At 55.9% G+C, this 13,297-nt stretch overlaps 5 protein-coding genes across 5 annotated transcripts; 3 read left to right on the plus strand and 2 right to left on the minus strand.

Annotated features, from left to right (window-relative positions):
* The first annotated feature begins 442 nt into the window (after positions 1–442).
* Positions 443–1,227, plus strand: CDEST_08586 (Putative ATPase, V1 complex, subunit F). Its single transcript, XM_062924745.1, has 4 exons — positions 443–575; positions 635–670; positions 732–866; positions 927–1,227. Exons 1-4 carry the CDS (start codon positions 519–521, stop codon positions 1,065–1,067), a joined length of 369 nt encoding a protein of 122 aa, XP_062780796.1. The 5' UTR covers positions 443–518; the 3' UTR covers positions 1,068–1,227.
* A 220-nt stretch (positions 1,228–1,447) lies between these two features.
* On the minus strand, positions 1,448–2,728 carry CDEST_08587 (Putative sterol transport protein NPC2). Its single transcript, XM_062924746.1, has 4 exons — positions 2,420–2,728; positions 1,929–2,330; positions 1,623–1,839; positions 1,448–1,569 (listed from the first exon to the last, which is right to left on the minus strand). Exons 1-4 carry the CDS (start codon positions 2,458–2,460, stop codon positions 1,450–1,452), a joined length of 780 nt encoding a protein of 259 aa, XP_062780797.1. The 5' UTR covers positions 2,461–2,728; the 3' UTR covers positions 1,448–1,449.
* A 3,317-nt stretch (positions 2,729–6,045) lies between these two features.
* On the plus strand, positions 6,046–7,918 carry CDEST_08588 (uncharacterized protein). Its single transcript, XM_062924747.1, has 2 exons — positions 6,046–7,001; positions 7,058–7,918. The coding sequence occupies exons 1-2, from the start codon at positions 6,868–6,870 to the stop codon at positions 7,587–7,589; spliced, it is 666 nt and encodes a 221-aa protein (XP_062780798.1). The 5' UTR covers positions 6,046–6,867; the 3' UTR covers positions 7,590–7,918.
* Position 7,919: 1 nt separating this feature from the next.
* Positions 7,920–10,744, plus strand: CDEST_08589 (Putative SET domain, Zinc finger, PHD-type, Zinc finger, FYVE/PHD-type, SET domain superfamily). Its single transcript, XM_062924748.1, has one exon. It carries the CDS (start codon positions 7,924–7,926, stop codon positions 10,741–10,743), a length of 2,820 nt encoding a protein of 939 aa, XP_062780799.1. The 5' UTR covers positions 7,920–7,923; the 3' UTR covers position 10,744.
* A 917-nt stretch (positions 10,745–11,661) lies between these two features.
* On the minus strand, positions 11,662–13,152 carry CDEST_08590 (Putative glycosyl transferase, family 4; the record flags this gene model as incomplete). Its single annotated transcript, XM_062924749.1, has 2 exons — positions 11,662–12,645; positions 12,718–13,152. 2 exons carry the CDS (start codon positions 13,150–13,152, stop codon positions 11,662–11,664), a joined length of 1,419 nt encoding a protein of 472 aa, XP_062780800.1.
* Between the last annotated feature and the right edge of the window lie 145 nt (positions 13,153–13,297).

Here is a 13,297-nt window from a genome sequence, read left to right on the forward strand (position 1 = left end):
ATTACACAGATTTTCCATCATGCTAAATTTGACAAGATGCGAGACAAGGTGTCACTCTGCTACAACGAAACATTTTGCAGTGAGAAGCTGGTTCAGCAGGAGGAATAAGAAAAAACCCTTCTCTAAGCTACTTAAAACAACCAGAATCCAATTATTCGTCAGAAAAAACCAGTCTTTTTACGCTCAATTGAGCGTTCACGAAACCTACCTGGAGTGATAGATAGGTACGGATCCCATCAATGTGTGCATGGACCTCGAAGATACGTACCTGCCTTACGACAAGTACAGCAGGTTCCGCAGGTGGGGTCTCACGCCGTCCCAGCATTCGTACCTGTTAGCAGCTTGGTTGCAGCAGGCGGTAGCTCGGCGCCAGAGCGCTAACAACCAATCCAGCCACAGGCGCGAGGTGCTGGAGTGGAGCGCTAGGCTGCGGTAATCAAGGCACCTCAGTACGTCAATCCCGTTCGCCGACCTCCTGGGCTTCGCAAGCTCTCCAACAACCGCACGAGTCACTCAGGATGGCTTCGCAAGCAGACATGAAGGACCGCCAGTTCCTCGCCGTCATTGGCGACGAGGTGAGTTTCTCTTCCAATGACGATGCACGAAGCCAGTGCGTTCGCTGACAACAGACCAGGACTCGGTTACCGGCCTCCTCCTCGCCGGCATTGGGGTGCGCACCTCCGCGTGAGGGACGATTCGGCTTCGGTTTAAGATGACTGACAGTTGTACAGCACGTCAGCACGGGTGCCGACCAGGAGAAGAACTTCTTAGTGGTGGACAACAAGACCGAAACCTCTGCGATCGAATCCGCCTTCGAGTCGTTCACGACAAGAAAGGATATCGGCATCGTCCTTATCAACCAGCACGTCAGTCACGGCCGCGAGAGAAGGAAACCTACATCGGGATGCATGTTGACTGGAGGACAGATTGCCGACCGCATAAGACATCGTGTCGATACCTATACGGCTGCTTTCCCGACGGTACTCGAGATTCCGAGCAAGGATCACCCGTACGACCCCGAGAAGGACAGCGTTCTCCGCAGAGTACGTCGGTTGTTTGGCGAGTAGACGTGTTGTTATACGCATGCCGGGGCGGTAGAGAGACGACTGGCACGAGGATGGTATCGCTGGTAGTAAGTCTAGGTTATGGATGGACGATGCCGGCCCGACCCGTCTTGAAATAAATCGCGAGCTACATGTCTAGCACCGCTTCCCTATGTACGTACGCATCATCAAGCCGATACTCCTACGCAAAGCTAGCACTCGACCATAAAGAGACGCCGGAACAAAACCATCTCAGGGGAAGTAAAATGAAGCGCAGTATTCCAAAGTCCACATGCTAAAGCCGTGCTATGAGATGATGCGAATCCCACCAACAATCTGGATGAATCGCTACGTGCAACTATGACCCATGTCCATTATCGTAAACCATCGTAATGCCCGTAATTACTTAAAGGTCCAAGCTGAAGAAGCTCTTCTTGTTGCTGCGGGAGAAGACAACCTGGGCCGTCAAGCAGGTGATGGGAACGTCCTCGGCGGTGTAGACATCGGCAAAGACAGAATACTTGCCCTAAGAAAAGAATCAGTCGTTTGCCACATAGAAGCCAAAGAGCGCCAACTTACAGAAGGAATCTCGGCGGGAAGCTCGACAGACTTGGTGATGCTCAGGACACCCTTCTCGATGGGGCACTCGAGGTCGACGTTCTCGATTTGCTCGCAAAGGTCCGCCTTGGTGCTGATAAGACGGATGAGACCGTACTTGACCTGCAGCAGGACGTAGGCGCCCTTCTCAATGGGCTGCTTTACAGTTCCCGAAGCCTTAATGACAAGCTCCTTGCCACTACAACAGTACGTCAGCTCATCTGTTTGCTTCACGGTGCCGTGAACATGCGTCGACATCGACGGTAGACTGGCGGGAGCAAAACATACGCCTGAGGGGGGTTCGGAGAGAGGTCGACGCTCTCGATCTTTACGATGTCGTCGTCGTGGGACTTGGGGCAAAGCTCCAAAGGCGAGTCGCCAGGGACCTTGAGGTCATCGTTGACGATAACGGACTGATCTCTCTGGACCAGGACACTGGCGCCGACCGGCGCGAGGCCAGCGGAGAGGAAGGCGATGACGGCAGTGGCAAACCTCATCGCGAACAAAGTTTCGTAAGGGGTTGATGGTATTTGGTGAGAAGGTGGGATTGGAAAGGTTCGAACAAAGCAGCCGATTTCGACGTCGTTGATGCTCGAGTTGGGGTTGTCGATGGCCGAGGTTCGATGTCTAGCGTAAGGATGGCTGGAAGGTGACGGGGAAGTGGTTCCTGCGAGTGGCTTTGGTTGGTACCTAGGTGGTGAGCAATGGGGCTGGGTGTTCGGCAGAGAAACGTCATGGGGCAATCAAGGTCTGCTCTGATTGGAGAGAGTCAGGTGGACCTTTGGTTGGGACAAGCGCCGTTTCCCTCCGCAGCGACCATGGCGACATTCAAATACGCTTACATGGGCTGTTTGGGGAGAAAGCACGCAGTCTGCCGCAAGTACGGAAGAGCAATATCCACGCAAACTGCCTTCAGGTGCACCTAAAACGTGTGTGGGAAAGAAAGAAAAAAACCGAAAAAAAGAAAGAAAAACTTCGTTTATCAGCTAGAAAATCCGAGAGTAGGACATTGTAAACATCGTAAGAAGGCTCGTCGATTTCGAAGTTGGAATAACAGGTACGTACTTAACTGCGATGATAAATGCACGGGCCATAAAGACTTTCCACTTTTGGGGTCTTCCCCTCAAGAATCCCACGTCTCTTATCATCTTTCCAGCAGCTCCAGATTTGTGACTCGTTGAAGCGATCAAGCTCCCGCGACAACAAGCCTGCTGCACTAAGAATTGTATTTGCATTTGTTCGGATTGTGAGAGCGTCCATGCGCAACCACAGCGGCACGCCACACAAGGACCCGTCGCCGATATCACAGCCACAATGATGAGTCTAGCATTTTGCCTCCGTGCTCGCCCCTTTGCGACGGCGGCTGGGAGCCAAGGTCACGGAAGAGCAGCTGGGCCTGTTTCGACCGCGCAGGTATCGCTGGAAGATCCCTGGACGTCCTGGTCCCGTGAACAAACAGGCACGAGCAGCGACATTACTGTGGCATGAAGGACTGGGTCGCAGTCAACTCCTCCAGGGTCTTCCATCGTCGCCAGCCGCTGGCTCTGCGCAGGTTTCGTGATTGGCCCGACGCCCCCTCCGCGACTCAAGAAGTCGTGCTGCTGCATGGATGATGACCTTGGAGGAAAGGTAGCCACACAAGCAGGAGCCACACCTCCTCATGCGTCTTCCACCGTGGCAAGCATGGGAAAGCTCATGGTGCACAGGTCCGTCCGCTCGACCCAACCATACCGGCGTTGAGCGCAGGGAACCGATGCCAAAAGAAGTACTCGATTGAGTGGGAGTAGGAGAGTGTGGCCGAGATGCTTGACGACGATTGGAGAGACAGACCAGTACCTCATCTGCAGCCCTGGCCATCAGTGTGTCGTAAACTTTTGTTAGGCCTCGAGAACGCGATTGTAGTACAGGGAGATCCTAGCCAGTAGGGCACCGGCCGCGAATCATGCCGGGGGTCCTGACTCCGCCAGCTGGAGATGCATGGGAATTCTAAGGTCGCGACGCTTTGTTTTTGTTTGTCTACTTCCGTTTGTGGCCAAGATGAAGTGGGCAAGGAACGGCCAAGGGACCGCACTTTCCCACCCATCTCATCAAGGCGCCGTGAGGAAAGGCAACGGCAATGTCTCGATGAACTTCATTCTGAAGGCCGACATTCAGCAGCAGCAAGCTCCAGAGGGAGCCGGCGTGTAATCGCATTTCGAGGTGCACGTAACATCTGACTGCGCTACTGTAGATATGAGAGGAGTTTTGGTAGGAAGAGGTCAAAGTACCGATACTTCTGCAACTCTCTGACGAAATGACACTTCAGCGGCCCAGGAGGCCGTCCCCCATGTCGCCGCGTCTACGAGAGTTCAGCGCAGCGTGCCATTCACCGAGCTCTTGGAGGCCAACCTAGTCTCCACTGATGAGGGGTCGAGTGCATCTTTGGGTTGAGGAGAGGGTTTGAAGGGCGGCATCGAGTGATGGTGCAGGGTTTTGGAGAGGCAGGCAACATTTGGAGGCGAGAGTCTGTCCGAGGAGGGAGGTGAGAGTTGATGTTAAAGTTGGATGGGGGAGGGGGAAGACTATTCGACGAGGTGGTTCAGCAGAGGGGGCGAATCCCATTTGAGTGCCGGGAGGACACAGCGCATCGAGCCTGCAGTGATGATGACTTCAAGCTGCATACCGCTGTCGGTGGGTGTTGATGGGAAATGCAGGATGGCGAGCAAAATTTGCTGCGGTCATTAGTGGTATCGACTCTGCAGGAGATAACGATGAAGCTTACCTTTGCCCATCCGAGTCTTAGTCCGCGAGACGGTTTGTCACCCACCTCACCTCCGAGGACCGCAAAGTCGCATTGGAAAAGCTGCAGGTCTCCAACCGGACTGTTACAGGGAGCGATAAGACCGGCTCCATGCACGGTGATATTAGGTACTGGCAGTAAAGACCCCCCCCCCCCCCCCCCCCCCCCCCCGTTGCTCATTCTCGAGAGAGTCACAGTTGTCCAATGAGGGGGCGGCCGCGGGATGTTGGCTTGAGACTCGAGACAGACAGGGGGGAGTCAGCAAGATGATGGCACGAAGAGGTGCTGCGCCTTGGGTCCTACCTAGTAAGTACAGTATCTCTCTGTTGAATGCCTACTGAACAACGACACCAGCACAGGTTGCGAGAAGTCTGGACGAGAAGTACATTCGGGAGCAACTCTTAGGAACCCACCCAAGTACTTGTACCGGTCCTCTCCTCGCTTTCCAGATTCCCAAGGGATCACCCTAGAGGTTGAGTGTCGACCCCGAGGTAGTAGCGTCTGCTCCGGTACGAACTTTGAGGGCGCCATGCTGAACTAACGCCTTAGCCGACGACTCGACGAACTCTAGATTATCCAACCCTTGGTCGGGCAGGCACGGCAGACACAGGGCGGAAAGGCTCTCGGTCGTGGTGTTCTGACTGAGAGATTTTGGGGGCGAAGGTTGGCGTCGGAGAGCTCCAGGCACAGGCGGGGCGACGCTTCTCGGCCAGTCCAGCATTCTCATTGGTCGTCTTCGCATTCGTCTTCGTCTTCTCCCTCGACCTCCAGGTGTCTCTCACTAGTCTCCATGGTTGTTGGGTAGTCTCTCTACCCCTGGCGCACCGAGGCTTGGACGGCCCCCCCAACTGAAAACCGCCCATTCCCACCCTGGCCCGTCTAGCAACAAATCACAGTGATGCGTATTTTATCGATGTTCAGCATCAATGATAACAAGGTACATACGCCACTATAGGAACGACGCATAGGAGCAAGGTCACTAGCTACTTAGTCGTACACGTACTCTGTATCTGTACACTGCCTATTTATAACATTATTCCGCATAACTGGCCCGGCCTCACATCGCCGTCTGGATGGGATGGAAGCCATGGAGATCCCCGATTCCGAGTTATGGAGTATCGCTGGTCTTCCAAGGACGATTCACTTACCATCAGTCCTCTCCCCCGGCGGCTGGAAAGTGTGCTGCAAACGTTAAACCTCGACGCCGGCATTCTTTAGAGACCGATGGTGTTTATGGTACGGAAAGGTCCTCGCCTCACACACGGCACGCATTTGTCTAGTTGTCTCTGCTGCCTGCTTGTAGCCTGCACTTCCTTTTCACACCTAGGGAGAAAACACCTCGGCCAAGGCACGAAACCCATGAACCGACCATCCGTCCCGCCGCGCGGGTCACCGTCCACCCCCATCGCCCCCAGTCTCTCCAGTCTCGTCTTCTCATTCTTCTTACCCATCCACCGTTCCATCTACGGCTAGCCGCCCCCGTCACATCCTCCGTTCTGCTAGGGCCGGCGAGAGAAGGAGAGAAAGAGGGTCACCACTCACCACCCGCGGTGGCGCACCACAACACCGACACCAACTCTGCCCGCCCATTTCTTCTCTTTTATTACTCATTAAATCTTTGCATGCCGCCTCTCGTCCCTCCACTCCCGCCCGTCAAATCTGCCTCTTGATTCTGTTCACACACATCAGCCCAACGATGGCCGCCAGCTGCTGTTGCTCTCATCAAGACGATCAGAGTGTGTTCAACGTCAAGAGTTTGTTACTTTTTCTTCACTTTCAGTCTCATGACTATGCGGATTGATGAAAGTGTCATCAACCCACTTTCTCTATCAGCACTTTTGCTTGGAGAGGTTTCTTTTCTTTTATCTTCTCATGCAGATTCGACTTTTTCTCTCGCGTTCTCTCTCTCTCCCTCTCACTCACTCTCCTTCTCTTGCCCCCCATCCTTCCAGCTGACCTTCCAGGCTCTTGGTGCGGAGGGCTAACAAGGCAGTCGTCAGTCCTTCATCAGACGAGGGGCATCGACCATCTCTTGTCTGGTTGCGGCCTGAAACCTGACATGCCTGAGGCAATCACGTTTCTGCGCTAAAGGTCTGACTGGACTGCCGTAGCCACTCATATCAGAGTGCCCACCGCCTTTCGGGTCTAGCTTCATGTAAGTACTGGTACCTGGGTACCCTGTTTTTCTTACCCACGGGCTTTGGCTTTTCTGCCCTCGTCTCCCGTCTCCCTCTACTCTCTCTCTCTCCTCTCGTCTCTCTCCCGTCCCGTCGCCGCCTCCGCCCTTTTCCCTCTCCAGTGCGTCCGGCTAGGCTGTGTCGCCTGGTTGGCCGGACGGCTGGACTGGGCTGGCTGGTGGTAGGCCGGTAGCCAGCCAGTGCTCCCCAGCAGCACAGCGACAAGCCGTCGCGCATCTCCCTCGCCTACAGGCAACTCGAGCTGAGTGAGATGCACCCAGCATCCCAGCATCCCCCATCCGCCGCACCCTCCTCTCTGCCCCCCAAAAGATCCCATACCGTGTGTCGGTGGCCTTCGACTACAGGACCCCCCGTCTCCATCCAGCCCGCGCACCAAAGCACAAGGTGCGCCAGTCAGTCCCTTCCCCCCCAAGAAGTCCCAAGTCCAAGTCCCAACCCAGACAGAGCGACCTGACCCAACCCAGCAGTACAGTTACTGTTCCTTCCCCGTTCGCCCTCTTCTCTCTTCACTTTTGGCTTGGCCTGGTCTCTCTCTTTCGCCTGCACGTACTGGGGGAAGGACTGGGACCTGTCTCGCTCAACTCGCACCGCACCGCACCAAGCACCACCGCACCCGCACCCGCTGCCGCTGCGCTTTCTGCTACTCTCCTTCGGGGGACCCATCCTTCCATCCTTCTCCTTCGTGTCGTGCCCCCTCTCTTCTTCTCTTTCAATCTCTTTTCCACCCTCATCCTCTCGACACAAACCACCCTGTCCTCCCTCGCTTTCGGTCGAAACACTCGGATTCCTCCTCATCCCACGTCTCTCGACTCGATACAACCACTCGAACCGTCCCATTCCTCTCCTTCGACGAGGCGCAACCGTACAGCCCTTCCCTCGACTCCGTCTGCCCTTTTGCTTCGGTTTCTTGGACACACACTTCGCGATCACTCGAAAACTTTTCCACCACACGCCTTCAAGAAACTTTTGTGACAGTAACGACAACATCGATTTTGCAGACGGTCACTGCTGGCGATCCGGCAATCCGCTTTGTTTTGCGTTCCCACGCCTTTTCGACGCCCTGCCCTTTGAGCCAGTCTCGACTCCCCCGTCGAGTCTTGTCCTCGAACTCGCTGAGATCTCTCGACCCGACCACTCACTGCCCACCGACGGATGATCACGCCACAACGTCTCGCTGTTTCCGCGGTTCCTTTGACGGCTGGCTCCTGTGCGTTCAGACAGGCGTCGTCATGCTACCCAGGTCGCAACAGTAATCAGCTCACGCATACCTCGACACCAATCCCCCATTACGAGGCGAATTTGGATTATGACCGAAAAGCTACAGCCACTGTCGACGCAGACCGCGACTCCTAGTCAGACCCTCTTCGCCCCAAGCGTGACCGTCTCTACCCACAACGTTCCACGCAAGGTTGAGACGGTAGAGGAAGAAGAGCCGTACACAATCAAGTGTATCTGCAACTTCTCTGATGATGATGGAAACACGATCTACTGCGACACGTGCGACACATGGCAGCACATAGACTGCTTCTACCCAGACAGCCGAGAGGAGGCACTTCGCGAGGATTTCGCCCACTCGTGCGCCGACTGCAAACCGCGTCCACTAGACCGACAAAAGGCCATTGAGCGCACCCGTCGACTGAAGAACGGCGGCACCGCAGAAGGTGCCCCGGACAAGAAGGTCAAACGCCCGCCATCCAAGAGCCACAAAAAGAAGCCAAAACCCACCGACTTGCAGCTGAATGGCCTGGCCACGGGCCAGGAGAATGCGAAGCACGGAAGTCCGAGCGATCATCCTCACCCGACCAAGAAGACGAAAACATCCCACCGGCCTTCCCACTCGATAAGTTCACAAAATGCGAAGAGGAGCCCTTCGTACGGGAACGGCCGCCCCCAACCCAACGGTCATCCCCCAAGCCCTGCTACGACGCCTCCGGATCTTCCGAGCGACTTTCAAATACACAACTACTCGGATGGTTTTCTCTCGATGACCAAGGAGGCAGACGTGCCTATCACGCAAATCAATTCGTTTGCTAGTCTATTGGTCTCAAACACTCTTTCCGTTTGGCTTCGCGAACCCCTTCGCTTGAGGAAAGACACAGGTGGAGAACTCAACGATGTGTTTGCTAAACTCCCCAAAGACATCGACGCTCAGAAGCGTCAGCTGCACGTGGAGAGCAAGAAGCTCCCCCTTGGTTCCGATACCGTACTTCGGTGGCAGTATCTCGCAACCCCTGTTGCCATCGAGAAAGATGTGCCTTTGATTGAACTCAACGGTGTCATTGGCTTTCAGAAGGACTATTGCGACGACCCCGAAAATCTGTGGGAGGAGCTGTCCTCGCCGCTTCCGTTCGTGTTCTTCCATCCGATGCTGCCGTTGTACATCGACACCAGGAAAGAAGGATCGCTTGCCCGCTTCGCCCGAAGGAGTTGCAAGCCAAACGCCATTCTGGATACATACCTGTCGGGGCAGTCTGAATACCACTTTTGGCTAGTGAGTGATCGGCACATCGTCGCAAACGAGCAAATCACGCTTCCATGGGAGTTCAGGTTGCCCAAGAAGTTCCAAGCTCGTATGCACCATCTCCTGGGGGTCGCCGACGACGACACACAAGCCCAGAATGAGGTTGAGATGGATGAGGCAGAGTATCAAACGCTCTCCGGCTGGATTCATCGGATACTATCCGAGCACGGCGGCTGTGCGTGCGATCTAGGTGCAAATTGCGCCTTTGCCCGCTTCCACAGACAACATCAGGCCAAGATACAGTCTCGTCCCCCCGTCAAAAAGAAGTCACGGAAACCCAAAACCCACACGATTTCACCCACCAGTACCGGGCACGCCACCAACAGTCGCGCAGCCAGTGAAGGCCACCACGATGACGTCGACAACGATGCTCGGTCGGTATCGGAGCGCAGCAAGCCCCCCAGCCGTGACCGTACGCCCTTGCGTCAAGGCTCCCTTGACCGACCCGGCATTCTCACTGAACCTACTGATCGGGACAAGCGCAAAGTCCAGATGGTTGAAGACTCATTCAGACGCATGGAGCAACAACAGCCCCCTCGCAAGAAAAAGCGCGCGTCCGACGGCACTGGGTCCAAGACGAAACAGAGGAACTCGACCAGCAATGCGTCCACGGGCACTTCGCAATACGTCGACGCCGGGACATCGAGAAGCAAGTCGAATTCTCCGTCTGGTGATGTTTCGCCGACAGCACAAAATCCTCACAAGGCATCGGCGTCTCGGAATGGCTCCGTTGTAACGCAGTCCAGACGGGAGTCCTCTGGACCTCGTCCTGTCTATTGCGACGCTTCCGTGCAGACTGACCCGGTTGAGGGTGAATGGTACAGTGAGCCTGTCCAGACCCCTAAGCCACGTCGCCGGATTATCTCTTTGTCTCAGCGATTGCTCAACAACCGGCATCGACTGCGATGCGACGAGGCCGACAGACGCAAGTCCCTTCCGTCGACCATGCTCCAGGAACCAACACCCATGGATGTAGACTCGCCTGCTGACCACAGACCTGTGACTGGTTCTCCGACACCGTCGAAAGAATCGACTAACCCCGGACAAATCACATCGCCTGCTGCCTCAGCCGTGGGAGACATCATCATGGCAGACGCCCCAACGAGATCGCCAAGTGCAATCAAGTCACCTGTACAGACAGATTCCGCCGCGGAGACGTTGGTCAACGTTGTGACCGGCTCCTCGAAGATAAAGTCACCGGAACTCCGGGTACAGTTACCGCCGGTTCCCGCTTTTAATGGTCCGGTCTTGGGAACACCCAGCGCGACAACGCCGTCTTCAGCCTCTACAACTGCGCAGTCCCCTTTCTCCGCCGGCAGTCTTTGCAACCCTTTCGCGCCTTCGGCTGTCAATGGCGTAGCGGCGCATCCGAGCCCTGTGAAGAAGAAGTTGAGCCTCAGCGATTACACAAAAAGCAGAATGAACAAGGCGAAGAGTGTTGGTGGATTGAAGACGTCGCTATCTGGGACCGAGGAGTCGAAGCCGGCGCTTGATGCCATTGCCGACTCACCGGCTGTCGATAAAGGCACAGATGTCTTGACACCCGTAACGGGCAACACGGCCAACTCGATCACCGCGGCCGCAGCAACAAACAACTCCTTGTAACATATAGAGACGGGGTTTCGCGGGTGCTTAGGAGATGGCACGGCCGCTTCTCTTACCCATCTGAATATTCCACAACAAATCAACCCGGCGGCGGTCTGGTATTTGGTTTCGGCGTTATGGCGGCGACAGACAAATGGAATGGGCAACGGGAACATCATGGACTTGCCAGCGCTTTTCAAATACGATCTCGTTCGAGATGTATTTCGATTATGCCTGGAGGAGCTGCGAAAATGCACATTTGACGGGGGAACAAACCCCCCATGCGTCTGTCGCAACTTCTGCCCGACTGCAAGGGGCGACATATTTTTTTCAGGGTCACAGGCGTAAAGCAAGGCAAGAGGTAGCGATGTCTGGGCTGGACTGATATTGGGATGGGAGAAAAAGGGATTTCGACTATTGCCAGGAGCGGCATATTTTCACGTGTATTTCTATGCTTAGCTTATCCGAGGGAAAGAAAGAAGAGAAGAGGGTGAGTGGCTTGGCACTGAGCAACGCCCCTCCCATGACGATGAAAAAATTCAAACGGATTTCTTTTTCGCACTTGCGCAGCTCATTTGTCGGTCGCATCGTGGTTGACTTGGTCTTGTTCAGTGTCCACCATTCATTGATTTGAAATATTTGTCTATTCTCCTTCCGTAGTTTGACCGGCACTATTTAGCGGTCCTCTAGCCAACTTTCGACATATACTCTTATAGGGGTATTTCAATCTCCGTCCGTCTAGCTATCTTACAAGCGGCGGCCACTGTTGACGGCCATACCATTTTTTTGGTCCCAGGCAGAGGAAGCCAAATTTGGGCGGCAATTCAAGCCCGTATTCCGAAACAGAAAACCCCGTGTCAACAGACACGAGGAAACGGACCGACTACACCCCTCAACGTGTTGCTTGGCTTTTATTTTACTAAGACAAAAAGAAAACCATCAGTATCTCTTGGTCGTCATGCCCCAGTTGTCCTCCTTAAAGATGAGTAGGGCGAGGCGGTGGCGGACGAAGAGGCCGAACAGGCCGACGAAGAGCTGGAGAAAGGTAACCTCCCAGGCGAGACGGTCCTCCCGCAGAGGGCCGCGCCAAACGAGCCAGAGGTTGAGGAGGGTGAAGTTGCTCGTCTCGACGAAGCGACCCTTGTCATCGGTGGTGACCTTGAGCAGGCGCAACCTTGCGAGAAGGTGCAGGGCGCGGGCGACGAGGGGGTGCGGCTGGCGCTCGGGGCTCCAGGAGGTGACGCTGGGCTCGAGGAGGCCGGTGCGGGCGACGAAGCGCGGCAGGCGGTGGCGGGGGCAGGGGACGAGGCCGAAGATCTGCGGGGTGGAGTAGAGGAAGTTGAAGAGCTGGGGGACAAGGAGCAGACCGAGGGTCTTGGAGAAGTGGCCGAGGATGCCGACGGTGGCGAAGACCATGCCAGAGAAGTAACAGTAGGTGTCGCCGACAAAGACCTTGGCCGGATACCAGTTGTGGAGGACGAGGGCGAAGGAGACGCCGAGCCAGGGAAGGAGGAGGTAGAGGGAGAAGAGGTGGGAGTCGGTGGCCGGGTGCGGGTAAGGGGTGAAGAGGTAGAGGCAGTCGTTGAGGACGAGGAGCAGGGAGACGACGATGCACTGGGAGACCTCGATGCCGTTAATGCCGGCGAGCATGTTGATGGACTGAGGGCAGAACATAGCGATGCAGGCCATGTAGATGTAATAGAGGACGCCGAGGTCGAAGAGCTCGCCGAGGTAGGGCTGGAGCGGGATCGGGATGACGATGGATGTGACGCCAAAGTCAACAAAGTAGATGACGAGGATGGGGACGGAGGCCAGGCCAGGGATCCACCACTTGTGACGCCAGCGGATGTCGAAGAGGTCGTCGCCGATGCCGAGGAGGGCGGTGGTTTGGAGGGAGATGATGGCTGAGAGGTACGAGGCGAGCTGTATGTGTTGTGGGCAGTGTCAGTAAGGGGTGTGTATCCATGAAATGGCGAGAGAATTTGGAAGACGGACCTTGCTGTGAGGGAAGCGATGCAGGAAGCGCCCCTGCTGGACATGCTCGACCTGGTAGACGACGTCCCTGTTCCCGCCGCCGCTAGTGGCGGCAACGATGTCCTTGTAGAAGGGGAAGGGGATGAAGACGATGACGACCAGCAGATAGACGGCGGCGCAGACGGCGCCCATGCACTCGGGCAGCTCGGGGCGGTGGTGCTTGGAGAGGTCGCGGCCGCGGAAGCCGGCGCGCTTGAAGACGGGGCCGAGCCAGCGGATCATGGCGTAGGCGAGGGCGAAGGCCAGGACGGACAGGGCCAGAGACGCTATCAAGGGCTCACCGTCGCCCTGGAAGGCATTGAGGAGGACCGCGACGGCGGCGAGGGAGAGGGAGCCGAGGCTCAGGGTCTCAGTGCGGGTGAGGTCCGTCGCTGCGGAGGAGGTGGAGGACGACATTGTGGATTTTTGTTTCGTTTGGCGCAAAGAACGCGCGGGGTGGGGAGGGGTGTGGTCCTGGCCGGTTTGTTGGTTCCTTGTTGTCAAATTCGCTCTGGCCGCCGGATCGCTTTCATCATGTGTGTTGTGCGCAGGTGTGAGTTGG

The sequence above is a fragment of the Colletotrichum destructivum genome, chromosome 5 (assembly GCF_034447905.1).
Source record: "Colletotrichum destructivum chromosome 5, complete sequence".
Lineage (NCBI taxonomy): Eukaryota > Fungi > Ascomycota > Sordariomycetes > Glomerellales > Glomerellaceae > Colletotrichum > Colletotrichum destructivum.